Source organism: Montipora foliosa, chromosome 5 (assembly GCF_036669935.1).
Source record: "Montipora foliosa isolate CH-2021 chromosome 5, ASM3666993v2, whole genome shotgun sequence".
Taxonomy (NCBI): Eukaryota; Metazoa; Cnidaria; class Anthozoa; order Scleractinia; family Acroporidae; genus Montipora; species Montipora foliosa.
In genome coordinates, this window is record NC_090873.1 from 44,403,235 (window position 1) to 44,424,953 (window position 21,719).

The 21,719-nt window shown below is 37.8% G+C and overlaps 1 protein-coding gene across 1 annotated transcript in view; it reads left to right on the forward strand.

Annotated features, from left to right (window-relative positions):
* The first annotated feature begins 242 nt into the window (after positions 1-242).
* LOC138004338 (DNA mismatch repair protein Msh6-like) overlaps positions 243-21,719 on the forward strand; it is a 41,335-nt gene continuing 19,858 nt past the window's right edge. Inside the window, exons 1-20 of the mRNA XM_068850822.1 lie at positions 243-641; positions 1,066-1,360; positions 4,091-4,187; positions 4,992-5,119; positions 7,541-7,854; positions 8,693-8,747; positions 10,295-10,333; positions 11,090-11,149; positions 12,290-12,364; positions 12,800-12,876; positions 12,962-13,020; positions 14,188-14,250; positions 15,197-15,273; positions 15,441-15,509; positions 16,482-16,553; positions 17,727-17,817; positions 18,397-18,491; positions 18,742-18,778; positions 20,272-20,338; positions 20,596-20,650. Of these exons, the coding sequence (XP_068706923.1) occupies positions 271-641; positions 1,066-1,360; positions 4,091-4,187; positions 4,992-5,119; positions 7,541-7,854; positions 8,693-8,747; positions 10,295-10,333; positions 11,090-11,149; positions 12,290-12,364; positions 12,800-12,876; positions 12,962-13,020; positions 14,188-14,250; positions 15,197-15,273; positions 15,441-15,509; positions 16,482-16,553; positions 17,727-17,817; positions 18,397-18,491; positions 18,742-18,778; positions 20,272-20,338; positions 20,596-20,650 (2,196 nt within the window). The 5' untranslated portion in view covers positions 243-270. The remainder of the gene's footprint in view (positions 642-1,065; positions 1,361-4,090; positions 4,188-4,991; positions 5,120-7,540; positions 7,855-8,692; positions 8,748-10,294; positions 10,334-11,089; positions 11,150-12,289; positions 12,365-12,799; positions 12,877-12,961; positions 13,021-14,187; positions 14,251-15,196; positions 15,274-15,440; positions 15,510-16,481; positions 16,554-17,726; positions 17,818-18,396; positions 18,492-18,741; positions 18,779-20,271; positions 20,339-20,595; positions 20,651-21,719) is intronic.

Here is a 21,719-nt window from a genome sequence, read left to right on the forward strand (position 1 = left end):
CGAGGCAAGACTGTATGCGGACGTCTCGGAAGACAGACTTCCAACTTCCGCTCGTCTAAAAATAACTTTCGTGGACATGACATATCCCGGCTAACGCCCTGAGACTCTCTCTCTGTCCTCTCATTTTCTCTTGGTTTTTGATATGATTCGTTGCGCGAAAGACCCGGGCCTTTAAGTGACCTGGGTACGAGTCTGCGTCTGCGCATGACCGGTAATTAAATCCGAAGGAAACCGCGGGAAAATTCACCCGAGTCTCAGAATAATACAAACATGTCGACTCTTTTCTCCTACTTCAACAAAACACCCAAAGCCAAGAGACCACCCTCACCGGCTTGCAGCGAAATAGCAGACAAAAAGAAAAGTAATTCCCCGAAAGAAGAAGCGCAGGGCTTTCCGTCGATCAACCAGAATAAAGCGAGAGCAAATGGGAAGGCGGAGGAACGATCAATCTTGAGCAAGAACGAAGAATCGTGTTCGGCGCAAATTCAACTGTACGACATTCTGTGGGCGAAACTCGAGGGACATCCTTGGTGGCCGAGTTTGGTTTGTAATCATCCTACACAAGGACTATTTCAGCTGAAGGATAAGTGTCATGTACAATTTTTCGGTGAGCCGCCAAGCAGAGCTTGGGTGAAGACGAAGTGAGTGTTTAATATTAAGATATTCCCTATACCAGTTATGACAAACTGGAATACTCCTAGGAGATTGACATTGTCATTGCTCACGATTAAAAACGGCTGGATTTTTAACCCATTGACTCCCAGGAGTTCCCAATTGACGAGTAAAATCGTCTGGCGTTAGACAGAGTAAAATACTAAGTCTGGCCGGTTTCGGCCGGTTTGGATGTCGATGGGTTAACCCATTGACCCCTGGGAGTGACACTTGACAGATTTTACTCTGTCTATAAACGCCAGACGATTATACTCGTCAACTGGGGGTGTCCTAGGGTGTTTGAGGTGTCAATGGGTTAAGGAAATCTCAGCAACTGTTGCTGATTCAGCTAATTTTTTGCATTTTGAACAGGAACGTTTGATATGAGCTCTTATGGTTTGCTATCTTATTCAGGCAGGTCAAGCCATTTGTTAAAAAGTTTAATAATAATGTGGGAGACCCAACAGCGAAAAAGGCTGCTCGACAAGCTGAAGATGCCTTGTCTCTCACCAGAGAAGAAAGGAAAGAACTTGTTAATTGCTTGCCTTCTGATGACGAGGAAGAATCCACTGGGGACAGTGAGCAAACAATGCAATTAGTTGGGAGTCCCAGCATAGAATTAAGTGGACAGAAAAGAAAAATTGCAGATGATAGCTTAAACAAGGATGGTGATGATGACGACAATGAAGATGAAGTGACTGGGAGAAAGGTACTTGTTAAGATGCCATAAACACCCGCACGGATGAGCGGCACCTTTTTTCCAAAAATTGTCGCGGGGTGGGGGGGGGGGGGGGGGTGCGGCTTATCTGTGGGAACATTAATTAAATTTGAGAAAGACCTCTTCCAGCGTCCACTTTTCCATCTTTGTGTCCGATCTAATGCCTTGGTACTAAGCTACCAATGTTCCCGTAACGTTCTTGTTGTAATGCAAAGATCTATGGAACAACTGTGTTGAATGAAGAAATATTTGTCAACAAATACCAGAGAAAGATCAATCATTTGTCAAAGTTGGTAGTGCTAAAATTGTAGGTAAGACTTTGAAGTATTTTCTGTTGCAATGTTAGTAGTGACAATTCAGGGTGCTGCTTATGTGCAGGTGTTTATGGTAAAATAGCAACGCGAAAGTAGAATACTAATCATCTTCCATGTACTTCAAATAAGCTGGTGATATAGTAGGGACTGTTGTGGCAGTTAAGAATCAAATTATTATTCGAACAGCAAATCTTACTTTTCCTCAGAACTTTATTATTGTTTCTGTAAATGGGCTTTACAGCATGACTTGGACAGACGAAACCTACACTAAAACAACATGCACAAGAACTGTTTCAGGTTTCACCATTGTCACAACTCAACTGTTATAATCAGTACTTTATGTACAAATACACAAAACACAATCATTACATAACAAGAACCAAGTGAAAAACCTGCTATCCCACATGAGTATCAAATGACTACTATTTTGAACAAGGCTGTTGGTTTGCGTGACTATAATATCTTAAGTAAAAGCCTGTCTTTATGCAACTCACTTAAGTCACACAAGTCCAAGTTCATTTTGCTGCAATAGACTTCTTTGCAGCTACGGCGGCCATTTTGATTTCTATTGTTTCAAATAGCTATTATGGGATGCCCAGGGGGCAAATACATTTTAATTTGCCCCCTGAACATCCCGTAATGTCTTTTGAAACAATAGAAATCAAAATGGCCGCCTTATCTGCAAAAAGGTCTATTAAAACAAGCGATGCAGTTGTTTGATTTGCAAGAATTCTCCCAGAGGAATGGGGGAGTTTACATGTAAGGTTGAGCTTGCACAGCTACTGATGTTTAAAATCAATGATAGTTGCACAGGCTCGAGATTAAAAAAGGTCCAGTTGCAATTTCGCAAATTTTACTTGCAATGTCATCGTGCTGTATTGTGTCGCTAGTGGTGTAACAAAAAACAGCCCACAATACTTGTGTGTAAAGAAAATGGTGAAGGATTCAAGGGAATGGCATGCATGTAACATCGCAGCTATATTATGCTATATTTCAGGGCTCGAAATTAACATTTTTAGTAAGGCGCCAATTGGCGACTGATCCAAAAATTTTGGTCGCCAGATCTTAACTTTTAGTCGCCATTATTTTCACTGATATTTTTTTCTTCATTCTTCTGATGATCTTGTACACATGCAATCTTCTTCATAGTCCTAAGTTTAGGTACACGTAAGCTTCTAAGACTGAGATACTAAAACTTAAAAGAAAGCAAGGGCTGGTAAAACATATCATTACGCATTACGAGGTAAATAATCAATGTGAAAGCAGCTTTAGTCAGGTTTCCTGTGCTTTTGTTAAGTTTCCATGTAACATCGAGTCTATAGCTTACATAAATAGACGAACCTCAACATAAACAATCACCAGTTTTCCATATTTTCAGCGCTAAAAAGCCTAGGCTTCGTTGTGAACTTCACGCTTCAATGATTGCACGTGTTGTTTAGTGCGCCCGCAATACCAGCTGCTGAATCAAACATGGCGCTCGATGATCGAAGAGCCAGAAGAGTCGTGGGTTTGTTTTGTTATTTCTGTGCGCATAAATCGTGCATTTTATCCAAAACTACGGTTGATTTGCCTTTGAGGTTAAAAGGATGAAGGAAAAAGGTGAAGGTTAGTCGCCCACTGGCGACTAGCTCTAAAAATCTACTCGCCAACGCTTGATTTTTAGTCGCATTGGCGACCAGTGAGTCGCAATGTCGAGCCCTGTATTTGCCCCCCATATCTCCAGATTGAAAGAAAATTCTTCATTTATTTTAGCAGGAGTAGCAACAAAGTGACCTTCATTTCGATAGAACGAAGGTGAAAACTAGTTGCAAATTTGCGACACATCCCATTTGTGACTGAATTCTTTCCCTTTGCAACTTGTTTTCATCTTCGCTCTTTCGAAACAAAAGGGTTAGCAGTTGCCGCTTTGCTGCTCTTTTTACTAAAATAAATGAAAAAATGACAAAATTATTTTGTTTCTCGCCTTGAGTCTTCTTTCAATCCGAAGATAGCGTAATTGTAGCGTAATTTCGCTGCGATGTTACGTGCACAACTCCATTCCTTCGACATCATTTGCCATTTTCAGCAGTTTCTTTCAACTCAAGTATTGTGGGCTCACATTTTGTTTTGCTACACCACTGACAACACAGTGCCGCACAACGATTTTGCGACTAAATTTTCGTATCTTGTCGCAAAATCGCGACTGCATTTTTTCGTTAATTTCAAGCCTTGCCCAAAGGGAAAAAAATTCAGGTTCAAATGCGACTATATTAGTCAAAATTTAGAGCCCTGTTACATGTATTTTAACCCATTGACCCCTCAACTGCTGCCCATTGATGAGTAACATCATTTGGCATTAGACAGTAAAATCTATCAAGTCTCTAAACTTCCCCCATTGATGAGTAAAATCATCTGCCATGTGTTTCAGAACAACAGCAAACGTCCAAGACGGAAAGCTACATTGAGAAACTCCAAAACGAAGAAAAGACGTGTTATAGAGTCTGGGTCTGAAGGAGATTGTGAAGGTTTGTTGACACTCAGCTATGCAACTCCATAGAATGGTTAAATTGTGAAGGTCACAAATTATGTAGTTTTCAGTGTTGCCCACTGGCTGTTAGTGCAGCCAAAAATTAAGAGTCGCATGGTGACCAACATTTTCAGACAAGTGGCTAGCAGCCACCTCAGGTTGAATGTGTCAAACAAGCTCTCAAAAAGACACTTTGATGCTAGTCTTGTCTAAAGAAAATAGATTGCACATGTAGTCCAAAAAGTGACAATTCAAAGACGTTACGTTTCAACACTCATGATCGCAGTCATGGCACGGCGTAAACTAAACAGCATCAGCTCGTTGTTCCCTCAGTACAGGTGCCTTAGGTATTGCAAAATAAGACTTAGCATCTGGAGAGGTTTTTGGGCAACTTTCACATTCTGGTTTCTCATAACTATCTTGAAAGTTTCCTTAACCCCTTGTTAAGAACATTTTGCGAGTCACAACAAAGTCATCAAACGTGATATTGTGAGTACTTGTCACCTGTTTCTTCAAATAAAACGTTGTTTGTCATAATACCCCTTGAACATGATGGCAAAACCAGCAAAAAACTTAATATTGATAATAACTATTATTGCGTGAGAGGCTTTTTTATTGGGCCAGGGTTCTCAAGTGAAACCCTGAAACATAGCAGAATGTTCATTATCATGTTGATGCTAGTTTCTCTTCATCATATTTCTCATAGTTTCTCAATACTTCGTTAACACAGGTGTTGCCATTCATTATCATGTCAAGTTACGCTATTAAAATAATTTAATTATTTTTTACCCTTAATCTGCAGATGATTATAAACCTGATGTGGATGCTGTTGATGATGATGATGATGAGAGTTGTAGCAGCGGTGTTGATGAAAATGAGTCAGAAGATGAGGTGCACTCTGAGGATGAGATAGAAGAGAACATTGAAAAGGTTTGAAGAGTTGTATTTTTTATAATTACTGTGTGATAGTCTGGCTCCCAAAGTTAATATTCTAACCCAACATTTTGGGCCCTACACGCGAAATTAAGAGTAATGGGTAATAGAAGGTGTGGCCAATCTTGTTCCCAGTGCTTGCATTACCCTTGTCCAGCGGAAGGGGTGCGGGAGGCTCTGGAATGATCCAAAACCGTAAGGAAAACTCTGGTTCTAGTTGAATAACTGCATGTGCGTAAAGGGTATTCTGACTATGCATGGTAAGTCAAACTCATGCATCAAACTCTGCCATTGCAAACAATTTTTCCTGTGATGAGATTCACAGGATTCAATAGTTCCTGGTGCCGAAAACTCCACAAACAATTTTCAGTTTTTCCTGCAAAAACTAACATGGCAGCAAATGAAACGATTGTTCAACAGCCAATGCCATGAGGTCGAAGGTATGACCAAAAAACAATGGTTACCATGTTTTGCAGTAAGGCATTGTGTGTTTGAATTTTCAATAATAGTCAACCTTCTCAAAACCGGCGGTTGGCAGCGCTTTGAGCCGCCTCCATTTAAATTTCGGCTGTCTCTTTTCAGTCCAAAAAATTTAGTTTTTAGGGGCAACAAAGGAAAAAGAAAAATATTAAAGAAAATAAATAATCCTTGCTGAGAAAATAAAGAACATCCGCCAGAGTGCGTTGTTTAATTAGCTTAGAGAAAGTTAAGTCTAGCCTTGATGCGCTAAAAATTTAAATTACAGTAGGTAAAGTATAGCGACATATCACAAGACCGACCAGTCCAGCATTGTTTGATGACGAAATTGAAATTGGAGAGGAAGAAAATGCCAAGAAGACAGCACCATCATTAACAAAATAAAAACGAGGACAGTTTTGTTTGCGAAAGTCAACTGTGAAATTCACTTAACCGTCTTAGGAACTTCTTATGGCAGACAATCAAAAGCAAAAAGCCAAACCTTGTTTCGAAATCACGTCTTACTTTGCAAAACTGTAAAGGAAAGAAGGTGAGTATTCTGTTTATTCAGAATTTACCCGCAAAAACTTACCGCTGTTTATCTTTTTTCCTTCCTTGTGAAGGCCAAACACGTGCTCGTCATCTAATGAGTTTCAAAATTAATCGAAATCATTTTTGTTTACCTGCCTCTCAATGATAGTCTTAGTAAAAGGCTTCTGCTTTGTTGAAGTTGTGGGAATTGATACAGTGCCAGGTTTTCTCATGATCTGATTATTTTTGCTGATGAAGTTGTTGTGAGAAGCAGCAAATTATGATGTACCGTATGTGGACATATGTTTACTCAAGTACTGTCTATATTAAAATGCATTCTTTTAATAATATTTAATATTTAAGGAAACTGCTTACCGGTAATTTGCAATTGGATTTATAAAAAAATTGAGTATTACTATTGAAATTTGTAAAATTTCAATTTTCAAAGAAAATTTAAACTCGACTTTTAATTACAAATGTGTTGTTTATGCTGTGAGCAACAACAATTTTTTCCATTTCAATACACCAAGAATGCACTAAATTGCATCTGTGAGAAAATAAATTTCAAAAACGTTTCACAGAGGATGCCCCTAGATGCTCACGCCCTTAGGCCACTTGTTACATTTAAGTGCCAGTGGCACCCCGGCCAATCTACGATTTCGGAGAAAACCAGTTGAGACAAAGCGACATTAATATTTTTGGTACTCCAACATCTTATCCAAACGTTCTGCTTAAAAGCCGCCCTTTCCCTTCTCCCCAAACTAAATGTTGATTTCTCTTGGTTGGAAATATACTGTAGAACATATGACAATACTCAGCAACATTGACTGAGGGGGGAGGGGAGTGGGAAGGGGAGCGTAAGTAGGCATGTGTAAAAGTAAAGGTGAATTTGTGACACTGTTTCAACAGTTTTGTCCGAGATTGTAGCTACAGTACTCCTCCATTCTGCTAATTAACCTGCTCCACAAAATCTTTTTGAGAAGGCTGATTATTATAAGTACTTGATTTGTTAATCACTCATGTCACGGGCATCAACTACATGTTGGTTTTGGGTGCTCAGCTGAGACATTGGAAAAATAATAATGCTGCATTTGAGCATTTTGTGCACTTTATTTCTACCTTCTAAGCTACTACAGTTAAAATATGACTGTGGCTTCTCTTTTCAAAAGTCAACGTGTCAACTCAGGCACGCTTGAGCCCTACAGATTGACAAACTCATGTCATTCCTTCAATTTATTTGTGCATTTTTATGTTGCTTTATACCATATTATTACCGGTAATCACTTTATCAAAGGGCGATTCTCAAAACATCAGCTTTGAAGTCCATGATAACAGTGATTAGCAATGGCTCTGTTATCCCCTTTTACTGTAGCTTGTGACTAAGTTTGCCTTTTCCCTTAGGCTTACAATTCACACACTCTTTTCTCGCAGCCATCTCGTAAACGTAAACGGGGAAAAGTGGTTACTCCACATCAGAACAAAACAAAGACACGTAAGCCTTCCACGCCCCGCACTCCAAACACCAGTAGCAATGTGGCATCCATGATAAGCACAACTACACCGTCAGCAGTACTGCCGGGGTCGTTAATAAAGAAGGTATCAAGTTCAGCCAGTAAGGCCGCAGAGTCTCTGGCAAGATTTCAGATGAGTTCATCACCAACCAACAGTCCAAATGTTGATAATGAGAATGCCGAAGGAAGTTATACACATGAAAAGTTGGATTGGTTGAAAGAAGACAAAAGAAGGTACTGAATTGTTGTAATAACATGTAGCATTTATTAATTATTTTTATTTGCCAATTAATTGTTACCTTATAGCTCAGTTGTGACATTGGCATAATTTATTATAGATGATTTAGGGTTACTGGCTTCCCAAAATTATCAGTATTATCATCTGGCATTAGATAGAGTAAAATCTATTAGGTCTCACTCCTGGGGGGTCAATGAGTTGAAAAGAATAATATTGACTCTACAGTGGTATTCTGGCTATAAGGGACTGACATGCCTCAGTGGATCCCCTGGATATCCCTAGGAACCCACCTTCCAATTTAATTAAGGGGAAAATGGACTTTCGTCTAAAATTAATTTGTGTTTCTTAAGTATTAATTTTCTTGCCAGTTTTTCTTTGAAGACTGATACCTGTTTTACATGTTAGCCAAAAAATTCATTAAACAACATCGTCGCTCTTTGGAGGTTGGGTGCCCGAAACATCCTGGAGCTTCCACTATTGGCAGCCAGCTCCAAGATGGAGACTGCACCGATGGCTGGCAAAACCTGACAACCCAGCCATGAGCCCCCACGCCCCCGAGAAGAATGGGCACCCGTCACACTGATACACAGTGGAAAGCAGAAAAGAAAAAAAAAAAAAAAGAAAACCGCTAAACGCTCCACACAATGCTCCTACTTCCCGCCACACTGATAAATAAGCGATACAGCCCAAAGCACGAGGTATTCCACACATGCGCCAGTATACTACAACCACTGACCAATACGCTGCAGTCGCTCCTAGTTGTTTACTTTGTTAAACTTCGTTTAACCTCATTTAAAATAGTTCCTTTAGTCTTTTTTTTAATCTCTGTTACAGAGACAAGCATGGCAGGCCAGTGACCCATCCAGAGTATGATTCTAGAACGTTACTGGTAATGAAGACATCAGAAGTATAATATGATATTATTATTGAAGAATTTATTTTAAAAATAAAAAAAGTGGAACTTATATGTAACCAGAAGCACATGACGTGGAAACATGTAACTTACGACTCTTTTCCTTGGAACAAAGCTTGGGATTTTAGGACACCGATTTTATGCCCAAATATGGACAAAACTAAGATCAAAGCTGCATGTGCAGGAAAATGCTCGAGCTACATTATATCCAAATAAGGGAATTTTTTAACTAAAAAACCCCCATCTGTGAACCAGAGTTGAATGTCTCGAAGTCATGAACTTCTGACGTAATAGATAGGACATTAATTTTGGTGAAAAAGATCTGAAATAAAAGATTTTCTTGACTTGAGAACTAAGCGTGTTAGACTTGTAATGGAAAGTTGACACTCAGAAAAGTAATGTTGTCCACTTCACCCTATGAAAGGGTTGCTTTTTCAAAACAGTCCAGGGTTATTTTATTTTTCAGTAAATGTAATCAAGGAACTGCAGGTAGTCTCTCAATATTCTTATTCTAAAAATACACTAAAATAATGAACAAAGAGCAGAACATAACATACAACATGTGATCTCACACGGGAAAATGTACACTAACGTTTTGACATTAAACGGGCAAAATTAACGGCTAAGTAACGGATTGGTAATGGAAGCTCACGGCACCTGACAGTATGCCAATGCTTTTAAAGGCACCACTAACGGTTTGCAAGGTTCTGCTAACACATGACAAACGAGCGCTGGGGAAGGGACATCAAAACACTGCTGGAATAAAAAGTTTTGTTTTTTCTAAAGCCCGTGCGGGCGAGAGGCCAATGTCATGGCAAATTCACTGAAAAGAAAACATCTTTTCAGTCTACTGTGCATAATTCACTGAATCAAACGGTAAAATTCTCGCAGTTAAAAGACAAGATTTGCATTCAAAGTTTGTAAGATGAGCCGATAATGTTAATTTGATTTTTCTGGAAGGAAAAGTTTTGTTTTTCGAAAGTCTGTGCTGCTGAGTGTCACAGCAAACACTGAAAAAAACATTTCTGCGCATAATTTGCCGAATCAAGCGGTAAAGTGCTCTCCGTTAAAAGACGAGGACAATTCTGCGTAACTTTTTTGGGTATCAGGCGACGCTAGTAAGCTTAAATTAACCACTAACGCTTTATCCATTGCTACTAACAGTTTTCATGAACCGTCTAATGATTACTAACAGATTACTAACGGCTGACTCCCGCCTGACTGACGCTTTCAGCCGTTAAACGGACAAGCGTTAGTGTACAGTTTCCTGTGTGAGGTCACACATATTTTTTACAATATTTCAACCTCTCAGCATACTTAATGCAAGTCATTTGTGTAGATCATATAGGGAGTCTGAACTGTGAGCTTGAGGCAGCTTGTCTGCTATTTCCAAAACATTTAAATTTGATAAACATGAGTGAATTCTGCGAGATGTTTATTCAAATATAAAAACTTATTATGTCCCTATGCATTATTCAAAAATTACATGTCTAATTTTTTGTCATGTGCTATCTTCATTTCAGGTTCCTTCATCATTTTTAAATTCTAAAGATGTTACACCTGTAAGTTTTTTTGAGTTCTTTTAGTTTGAGGTGCAAAAAGTTGAATATTCAAGATCATTGTAGGTGTAGGGCCCTTTATTTCGTGGGACCAATTTAAATGTGACTAAGGTTACTTAAAGCTATGTATATATTTTAACATTTTCTGACCTTCGTTAAGAACAGTTGAACTGTAGCTCGTGGTGAACATAGTGAACAATGAAGGTCAAAAGTTTAAATACCAGTTAAGTGTTTAGGGGTACAGAGTGTTTCACTGGGATTATCACGATAACAAGTCACTCTGCTGGAATGCCAATAAAAATTATATTCAGAGGGCTCATTCCCCTGATTAATTAAACTGGGCTATTAAAACAACGAGCAAAAATATAAAAGATAGAAAATACAATCTAACAGGTGAAACTAAACATAAATAGGACGTTTTAGTCAATTTGTACTTGCCTGACAGCTGGGCTAAACAAAAGGGAAAAAGCACAAAAGATCACTTGAGTTGCTCTCCTTGGCACTTGAATTGAGAGAACAACCTCCATTTATGCACAAAATTCATAGTAAAAAATTTAATGAGATCAAAGTGTTGCTTGCAACTCTCAGACAGTCACTGGTTTCAACAGGGCATTTCTAGAAACCATAAATTTTGGTTCAACGACAAAATAAGTCAAATACTCAGATAAATTAGTGAGGAAAACTACTGTGAAATGATATGCTGTTTTGAAGTATGTTATCTTGTGGGAAAAATGAAATCAAACATCTTTTTTTTTCCAGGCAATGAAACAGTGGTGGCAGTTAAAGGCTGAAAATTATGATACAGTTCTCTTCTTTAAGGTGTGCAGAACAACCATGGTCCATCGGTTTGAGCTAGAGAATCACAGGCCAAAACCTTTTGAGTTATAATACTGCATTTGCTCAGTCATTTAAAAGGACTAAGAACTTGTATGGACAAATAAAATTACTCAGGCCAATACATGTATACTATTAGTTGTCCTTTGGACGAGTGAGTGCTTAATTAATATCTTTATACGTCTTTTCCAAATTTTAAATCTTTTCAAAATTGCACGTTTTCACTTCTGGTATGACACAGGAGGGTTCAGATGAAATGAATTTTATGCATTTGTCATGTTGGTTACACAAACTTCTTCTCAAGAACCTTAGCAAGAGACCCACAAATTAAGATTTGATGGTAGGGGTATTTTGCAGAACGCCAAATACCAGACTCCGAGCGTTATAAAATCAGTATTTGATGGTAAGAACTGCACATGCATGCAACAATAATTAAAGGACATGCACTACTAGTAACTGATAGCTAACCAATCAGCGATTGGCATAATTCTGCAAAATACCGCTGCCCAGTATTTGATTGTATGTCCAGTTGAACCCATTAACACCTCAAACGCCCTATGATGCCCCAAGTAAAATCATCTGGCATTTGACGGAGTTAAATCTGTTAAGTCTCACTCCCAGGGGTCAATGGGTTAAGGGAAGGGACATACATGGTGTTTTTGACTAGGTTAACCCATTCAAGCACTTGATCCTCAAGCACCCTAGGATGCCACCAGTTGATGAGTAAAATCGTCTGGTGTTAGACAGAGTAAAATCTGTCAAGTGTCACTCCCAGGGGTCAATGGGTTAACATAAGAGCACTGCAGTATACAATGCCATGTGTTGGATGGGCAAGTGTATCACAACACACACTTGCCCTGCTGACAGCTTTGATAAAAAAAAAAAAACAGACCAGGAATCACTGGCAAAACTAGTTACTTGTAGATTACAAAGTTGCTTATTACACAGATGCTACTTACGTAATGTTGTGAATACATGTAATGCCCATTTGAGATTATTGGAATATTGATTTTATTAAACAATATTTGGTCGATTTTAAAGAATGATCCAGCACTTTATGCCCCCAGTACAGCCTGAACTGATGTTAGTGAGGGTAGATTTCACCTTTTCCTCTTTTTATGCCAGATTGGAAAGTTCTATGAATTATACAACATGGATGCAACTGTTGGTGTGAAAGAACTTGGACTAATCTATATGAGGGTATTTTCTATTTTGTTTCCAAGAATAAAGATAATCAATGAACTAAAAATGGTTTTCTACATGTATGCACTTAATAATTTTCAATCTTTGAATGTATTTTTCTTTAAATAACTTTGATTTGTTGGATCTCAATCATCCCATGAAAATGAAGCACACTTTCATTTTGTAGCACATCTCCAGATCCTGTGTTCAACTGAAAATAAGTAAACTGCACTTTTCACTTGCAAGCTCCCTTTTACTCCTTACTCCAAACTGGTTGGAACCCTTGATAAAATGTAATGTAGAAAGTTGTGAAAATACTTACTACAGTTCGCCTCTTCTTGGTTCCTTCGCAAGTGCAACTGAAGTGGAAAGTTGCATGTAAAAGGTGGCTCCGAAACAGTTGAAAGTTGGCAATAAAAGGACAAAGGGATAAATTAAATTTTTCCTTTTCAGGGTAATTTTGCCCATGCTGGCTTTCCTGAAATTGCATTTGGTCGATACTCTGACACTCTCATTGAAAAGGGATACAAGTAAGTTACTGAGAAAAGTTCATTATGGACCATTTGGTTGTTTTCAAAAATGATTATCAGCTCAAACATAAATACTCCTTTACAGAGTTGCAAGAGTGGAACAAACAGAAACACCAGAAATGATGAAAGAGAGGTGCAAGAAAAGTATGCAGATATGTTCTTCTTGATAATAAGTTGATTTTTTTTTTTTGGGGGGGGGGGGGGGAAGTGGTATATGTAAATAGATTGGTAAATACTCTGGAACTCTACTGGTTTAATGACTAGTTCAGCAAACAAACTTACAAAGCTACCGTGTCAAAGCATCACAAAAGACAGAAACAAGACTTCTTTGAGTATGTGTAAATGGTGCAATCTGATTGGCTGCTGTAAACAACATGATATTGTCACAGTACACTATCTACATGTAACTTTCCCTCAAATGAGATAACTCTATTATAGTATAATATTTCCTTACATATCGTAAGTATGCAATCCTAGCCTGGGAAGCGCATATCAATCACACATTAAACAAAACCATGTCTTAAGACTTATAATTATTTTCCGTGAAAACTCGTGATTATAAAATGAAGAGTATTCTCCCCTTGCTAAATCTATTAGATATTGTAACAGTAAAATTAATATTGTTTATCGCTGTCACGTTCTCACATTTGCACACCTATAGCATAAATGCCTCCTGCCAAAACTGTTTCAAAATTTTTTCACTGTGCTATTACCTAATTTTCATTCCTGTAACACTAGATATACCTGTAAGCAAAACTTCTACAAATCAAAAGTTGCACCAATTTTGGAAATCAAACAGTGGCTTATAATAGGACTCTTTATTGGAAAAGCATTCCTCTTGATATGAAAGATCTCAATGTGTTCAATTTCTTTAAAAAATTGTGACTGTATTCTATTGTCTGAGCAGCATTCTTTAAAATTACCGTATCTTAGTCACTATCAATTCAATTATGTATATTATGAACATTATAATTATTCCCCCGTGAACATTTTTTAAAATGTCTGGAGACTGATCCGAAAACCTCTTGGTTGCTTCAGTCTCCAGGCTCAAATAGATGCTCATAATTATTCTAGTAATCTACCATTTAATTTATGACCTCAATGTAATTAGTGCACAAGAGCACAAGATGGGCAGTAATTAAACTAATAATTATTGCACAATTAAAACAGGTTGTGCAAGAGAATTTTTTTTGGCAAATACTGATGGTCAGAAAAATTTCATATTCCAGAAAGTGTTGACTCCCTCTCCAAAACTCAAAGGCCAAGTTGTTTGTCCCTAATGTTAATTTTCTCTCTATGTTTTTGCCACAGTTCATACTGTTTCAAGATCTGACCAAGTGGTCAAAAGGGAAATATGTGCAGTAATTACAAAAGGTAAATAGATTATTGTTCTAATAACATGGGTGACAAATCACTCTTTAATTTTGGCACAAAATTTCAGCAATAATTTATACCGGTAATTTTACATGTGAAATTACAATGTTGCCTTGGCAATTTTTCCTACAGTGCCAAAATGGCACCCAGGTTTGAAAATAAAGGAGTAATATGTCACCCATGATATGAAGAGCTAATCGAAATGTATACTTGTGAAATTAATTTGACTCATCGCCATTTGATTACCCATGCAAATAACATCCTTTAACGTACATTTTCGAATTCTCAGATTTATTTTTGTACATGCAGATAGTCATCACCTACAGTAGATAATTCTTCTTGCACTGTCTATTCCTTCCCCCCTTTTAAAAGTAATTTTTCATTATTGGATTAAATGCAGGCTGGTTTAGTGGTACATGTAATTAGCTGCGCCACATGTGCACAGCCAGATTCAGAGTCACTGTCGGAGATATCAGTCTCAAAATTTGGAAGATTGCCATAATTTTTTCGCTGTCAAAGGTGTTGTGTTAAGTTGGAGAAATAAGCTGGTCTTTGCTACACTGTATACTGGATCTGAAATAATTAATGTCCATAAAACAAAAGAACAAAGTGAACATAACAATATCTAATTAGCAAGGCCTAATCGGAATACTGATGGTTCTTTTGTCCTATGCCATTTTAGTCCAGTATATGAAAGTCTACCAGAGAAATAGGAGGTGAAATAAAAAAAATGTATTGTCTGCTTATTAACAGGGAGTTTTAAGTGACACTGACAGTTTTTCTCCCAAGGAATCCCAAACATTGTGCATTTGCCGGTAGTTTTGCTGTAAGATTATAGCATGGAATCTAAAAAGGTACTGCAAGGAAAATTCAATTACATTATTATTAATGATATTGTTGTTGTTATCGTTCTTGGTTTCATTACCACTTTTTCTATTTGTTGCAGGGACAAAGACCTATAGTTTTCTCGATGGTGATTGTACTGACAGTGAGGCAGCTTATCTTCTGGCTATTTCTGAGAAGGTGTTTGATACATTCTTATTGTAATTAAGCCCTCAGCATCTTCAAACTAAAGAGTTTCCACTTGTAGTTATTTGATATTTACATCAAAATTTTCAATATTTTTTTCGTTTCCAATCAAGGAATGTTCCGAACTTCAGTGATGAGGTTTTCAAAATACTTTCTTTCAGGGCTCTGACGATTCTGGTGAAAGCTGTTATGGAGTTTGTTTTGTTGATACATCTATTGGAAAATTTCATGTGAGTGAAACTGAACTGTAACTTAAGTTAATGTGGAAACATATGCTTAGCTGTATGGCAAAAACTGTACCAGCTAGTTTACAGCTTGCCACGGTAGTACATGTATATCACACCTTGTACATGTATATCATATCATATGATATACATGTACAAGGTATGATAGTTATGGCAAGATAAAATCAGTTTACATACGAAATAAGAGTATTGATTCGTTGACTAAAAGGTTTCTAAACATTTTGAAATCCGATGACGCTCCAACAATATTTGGTAAGCTGTTCCAAAGTTTGGTTGCCTGGTATAACGCCAGGGCTTTAGTTTGAACTTCATGGTGTCAACCTTTGATATTGATAGAATGTCTCTTCCTTTCAAGGAATTTAGTTTTTCTCTTGATGATATTAACTCCACCAGACTCTCTGGGGTTTGTGTGCAAGTTTATAGATTGTACAAAGGATTTTATGTAATCTTTGTTCCAGTAACCTTTTTTTCCCTAGGCCCTAAGGAGTTTTTCGTATGGACTATGTCATTATCCTCGTTCTTTTTTTAGTCATCTATTTAACTAAATGTAGGGATTCTACCTTCTGCCTTTGCTTATTCTTGTTTGTACTGCTGAGGTTGTTATAAAATAATTATCTTCTCACGCTGGGTTGCCGAGATAAAGAGATAAATAATTTAGGCAAATACAAAACTACTGCTGAGGACATGTTCTGTACTAAGGTCAGGTGATGAACAAAACGTGTCCGCAGAGTGCCACTTTCAGGAATAAAACAGCTATGCAAAGAAGAAAACTAAAAAAGCTTTATACAACATGTATTAATAAAGCATGTATAATCCAGGAACAGTTTGTTGCTTTGCTAATGGCTAGCATTCTTTTATGAAAATTTCCTCTGAAAATGTACAGATACTAATACTAAAATCCTTTTTCTGTTTGTAAGCTGTAATATTTGAATTTATGGATAATCTCTTTTTTTCAAGATTGGACAATTTCAAGATGATCGCCAAGCTTCTCGTCTCAGGACTCTGGTCGCTCATTACACTCCAGTACAGGTGTGAAGTAAAGCACAATCCTCTTTGCAGTTTCAGGCACTTGCAGTAACTTTGAGTTTGCAACAAATGGTACCAAAATTTAGCTAAATGATAGTTTGAACCCTGGAGTCATATCAAAACTTGATGTAGTTATTATTGTTCAGGTAAGAAGAAACAATTGAGCGATCAGAATGACTTGAATAGATTGAAACACCATTCACAATCTTGCCATCCATGTTTCTGCTGACTAGACTGACCAGTAACATCATTTATTATAATTATGACTAGCCCCATAATCAGGCAAGATAAACCAAATCCTGCACTGTGACTGGCTACCTGAGCAGGCAAGATAGAGCTATATCTTGGTGTTTTATTCCATATAATAAACCCTTAATTGACGAAGCTTGTTCGGTCAAAATGGCTGGAAAGAACTTGGCCAATATCCAGCCATCTTGACCGAACAAGCTCGGTCAATAACCCATATATATCCACTGATCATTTACATGATTGTAGATCAAATTCCAGAGTACGTATACATTTCACTTGCACGACACACATTACTAGACTCAGTAATATTTTCTTCTCAGGTTGTTGAAACGTGAGTCAATATTACCCACAACTTTCCTCATGGCTACTCTCACCAGGACCATGTTACATGTACTTTATCAAGTTTTAGACTGTAGGAAGTCCCTAGCTAATTAAGAAGAAGCCAAGAATGGTAAAAGGCAACTAATTAACAATCCATAGCCCAGCTTGGATGGTTTTTGTCTCTAAACTCATTCCTTAACTGTAATGCTACAGTTGCACATTTATTTAATTACTAAGTTGTAAAACGACATAAAAAATTAGTCCAAGTTAATTTCCAGGAAAATATTTATGGTTCCAGCTCCAGCTCCAGGCTGCTGTTTGGCTCTCCAGAGTTTGTTTTAAATTTAATATGCAACCGCTCATATTTGCTGTTGCATTTTGTTTCCCACAACAGATCATTAATTTTACTGATTTTCAGGAGATTTGATCCTTTGTCCAGATCATTTAAGACAAGTGCATGCCAGTTTGAATAATTATGGCTGCCTTTGGAGGAAAATTAATACTCTCTTGAGTATTGTTACATGATCTAAACATACATTGGCAAAACAAAATGTATGAGCAAAATTAATAAGGTGTACTCATTATAGTATGTGTGACATTTGCCAGGTACTGTGCCCCCGTGGTGGTTTAATGCTCAAAACTCAACATGTGCTTAATCATGAATTGATGTCATCTATGAAAGAATATCTTATTCCAGGTATGCACAGTAACACACTATATCCTTGTTATATGAAGGAAGCCTTATCCCGCTCCTGGAAAGATTTTAATCCGAGGCAGTCACACAACATATTGGCTCAATAACAAGCAGCCATTAGTTATTCTGCTTCAACAAGGCAGCCATTTCATTCAGTCCACCACGGATTAGGACTGAGAGTAACAAACTCTTCTCTACAGGGGGTAGACCGGGGCTTTGTCTTCCACTATGTACAGTGTCAACTTTCTAAGTGAAAGGTTGTTGTAGTGGTAATGGAGCAACTTCAGCAATTGACACGCACCTAGTTTTGCTTGACAGCTCAGTGGTAGAAGAGCCAGAATTTATTTCCTTTAGTCTTTGCAGCTGCTTAAGTGTTCCCATTAATACAGCCATGGTCTTTTGATTTCTGAAGTCCTCAATGCCCCTAGCTATCTGCGCAAAAAACATTTTACCTGTACGAAGAGTTCATTATTGCTGTCCTCTAAATTTACTTTTATTTACCGTTTTACTCCTCATTTTTTTTTCCTTTGATAGTACATGTAGCTTTCATTTTCATGTTACATTATTTTCCAAATTTAACAGGGTCCCAGTTCTGGGAGCCAAGCAAAACATTAAAAGTTTTTGCAGAAGAGGAATATTTCAAAGAAAACAATAACAGCACAGAGAGTTCTGTAAAGGTAACTTGTTTCTTGAAGTCTGTGGTACATGTAGTGGTTCCATAATAGCCAACAGCTGTGAAGAGAATTTATTGTTCTGTATTGTTGACATGCAAAAGATGGTATGTGAGGAAAATATGAAATGGCACATGGGAACTGGGAGTAGCAAAAGGAAAAGACTTTGAAGCCAAAGGGAAATTGTTAAGACAGAACTGCAAAAAAAAGAAAGCATTCTGGAGAAGTTGTAGCATGCCTTATTTTTCTATTCTAGAGCTGGCCAGATGTGTTAAAGAAATTAACAGATGGAGGTAATAAAGCAGTAGTCTATGCAATTCAGGGGGTGCGGTGGCCTCATGGTTAGTGCCCTCGACTCCGGATCGAGTGGTCCGGGTTTGGGGCCTGGCCGGGGACATTGTGTTGTGTTCTTGGGCAAGACACTGTCTTTATTCTCACGGTGCCTCTCTCCACCCAGGTGTATAAATGGGTACCGGCGAATTTAATGCTGGGGGTAACCCTGCGATGGACTAGCATCCCATCCAGGGGGGAGTATAAATATTCCTAGTCACTTCATGCTACGGAAACCGCAGATAAGTGCCGGCCTGATGGGCCTTCTGGCCCGTAAGCAGTGACTTTACTTTTTTTTATACAATACGAGGGGCATATCAGTATCACATTTACAAACTTGAGGCGAAGCCAAGACTTTGTAAATGTGGTACAGATCTGACACCAATATTGTACAGTACAGGTGGCGGGTATGTCAGCATTACACGTGTGTTTCCTGCGTGAAAAGACGCCATATTGCATGCAATTTACACTCAATTTACACACACAAAACACGCGAGTAAAAAAAAGAACGCCAAAGTCCATGTAAAAAATACACGCAACTTTTTGGAAAGTGCAGTGAAAATTTACATGCAGAGGCTCATTAAGTGCGTGTATAAGTATTAAAGTAGTGATGTTATCAAGAGTTTGGTTCATTCAAGGGTTTTTAGCTTGACTGTTTACGTTTTGAATACACATACTCTTCCTTTCTGAAGCTTCACTTTCACATGTAATTTTTATTGGTTTCACATCATCCACATCTCACTGTCAGATTATAAGAATTAAAGATTTGCAACAAATTGATTTTCTTCAAGACCTATTGATATTTTTGGGGTATTTACAAAGGAATTGGTGCTTAATATCTCGTAATCAAGCAACCAAAAGTCGGGGAAAAAGTTGAGAGTGACAACACGACATAGTGATACCCTTATTGGGCACCATAGATACATGTATGACTGTGGTGAGGAAAAGTTTTTTTTAGTGGATTTTCCCTTCACTATCAACTTTGCGTTCACCTAAGATTTATATCACTTACTAACTTATATAAACAATCCCGAGAAGTTAGTGTTTATCATAATAGTTTTTTTATTTGTTAGGGTTCACGTGTATTTTGTGTGTAAATCAGCTATATTGCTCACATTTTACGTGCATGTAAGTGCTGCTATTCCTGCAGCCTGTACTGTATGTCTTGACTTATTAAACGACAGCATTAAAGTGGTAATGTCCACAAAGTATTTTTGGTAATTCAAGACATTTTAACAGGGAAAATCGAAAGAAACGTGTTATGTAAATAAAGAGAAATTTGTATCAGATATTGATTAATAAAACATTTCTTTTGTTTTTCCATCGTGAATTATTAATGATAAGTGTTTTTGGAGTTTTATTTCCAATCTATATACAGAGAATATTTCAGGATAAGAGATCATCATGTCATAGTTTAGACCTAAATTTTTCTGATGGCTGTGTTTTGCTGCTATAGATCCCATAGGCCTGACACCAGGTGATAACAGTAAATTGGCTTTGAGTTCTCTTGGAGCTGTTGTGTGGTGAGTGACTGAGTTGTTCAGCTTTCTGCTGCACATTAGTGATGACAACACTCTAATAATAAGGGGGCAGGGGGACTGTAAACTGCTCTTCCTTCCTTCCTTCCTTCCTTAAATTTGCTTCATTCACTGCAATGGCCATTTAATATATAATTACTTTCAAAATCACTTCACATCAACAGTTTATAATTTATTCATTTTCCATATCAGAAGCGAAGATTGTTGTTTTATGTTTCAAGACTTGTTTATTTTATTGTAAGGTATCTGAAGAAATGCCTGATTGATCATGAAGTTCTGTCAATGGGAAATTTTGAGGTAATAATACATGAACTTAGCGCTACAAGTGGCCTTTAGCCTGATTTTGGCAATAAGCTGCTCCCTTCATTATTCAGTCCCTGAGACTGTAAGAAATGGTAATTAGCAGGGCCATATTGATTTCATATTTAATCAATCAGTGGAATCACACATACATGTACCAACCCCATAAGTACTTACCAGGAGTTTAGGGAAAAGGATTATACAACACAAGGCAAAATGGGTTGGCCAACAAGCCAGCAAGCAGGTAAATGCAAAATGCAAGCATTTAAATTAAGAAGATGATTAAGGGTGTTGGGTGTCGTGGGCTTAAATTTCAACAAAATTATTCCCATGTAATCCAGCTGAGTGTGAGCTCTAGTAATGGAACAGACCCATACAAGGACAGAAAAAAGATCTGACCTTCCGAATAGATTAGTGTTAAATAGAGCGAGTTTCAATTGAGTCTCGTAAAACCAAAACCAAATTAATAGGCCATTTCTGAGTTCATGTCTGCCTCCTCTTCAAGACGAGTCTAAGTGTGAAGTTTTTGTTATGAAAATTAGTTTTCATTCATATGTAAAGTAGAACTTATTACCATCACAAAAACTTCGCACTTAGACTCGCGTTGAAGAGTAGGCAGACATGAACTCCGAAATGGCCTATTACTTTGGCCAATCATAAAGGACGGAGACAATCCAGTAAACCAACCAAAACTCAAAGTAATTACACATAGCCAACACAAAGTGCGGGAAAATGTGCACATGCAAGCCATGATTGGTTTTCTTTTCACTTCTGATTGGTTGACAAAATGGCGCAAGAACTTTGAACCAATCACTGAGTGGAACAATGCAAAACCAATGCAATTCGCTAATTACTTTCGACACTCAGTTGAAAACCACTCCACCATCTCAAATTGCTATGGCCTGCTCCTGTCTGGCCTTGTAGCTCAACTGGTAGAGCTAGTGCTTTCAGACACTCTGTTGTATTCTATGTGAATATTTCATATCACTTCACACTCTGATAATTTGCCCAGTGGTTATGGTGCTTGCCTTGAGAACCAGAGTTCCTGTGTTCAGGACCTGTTGCA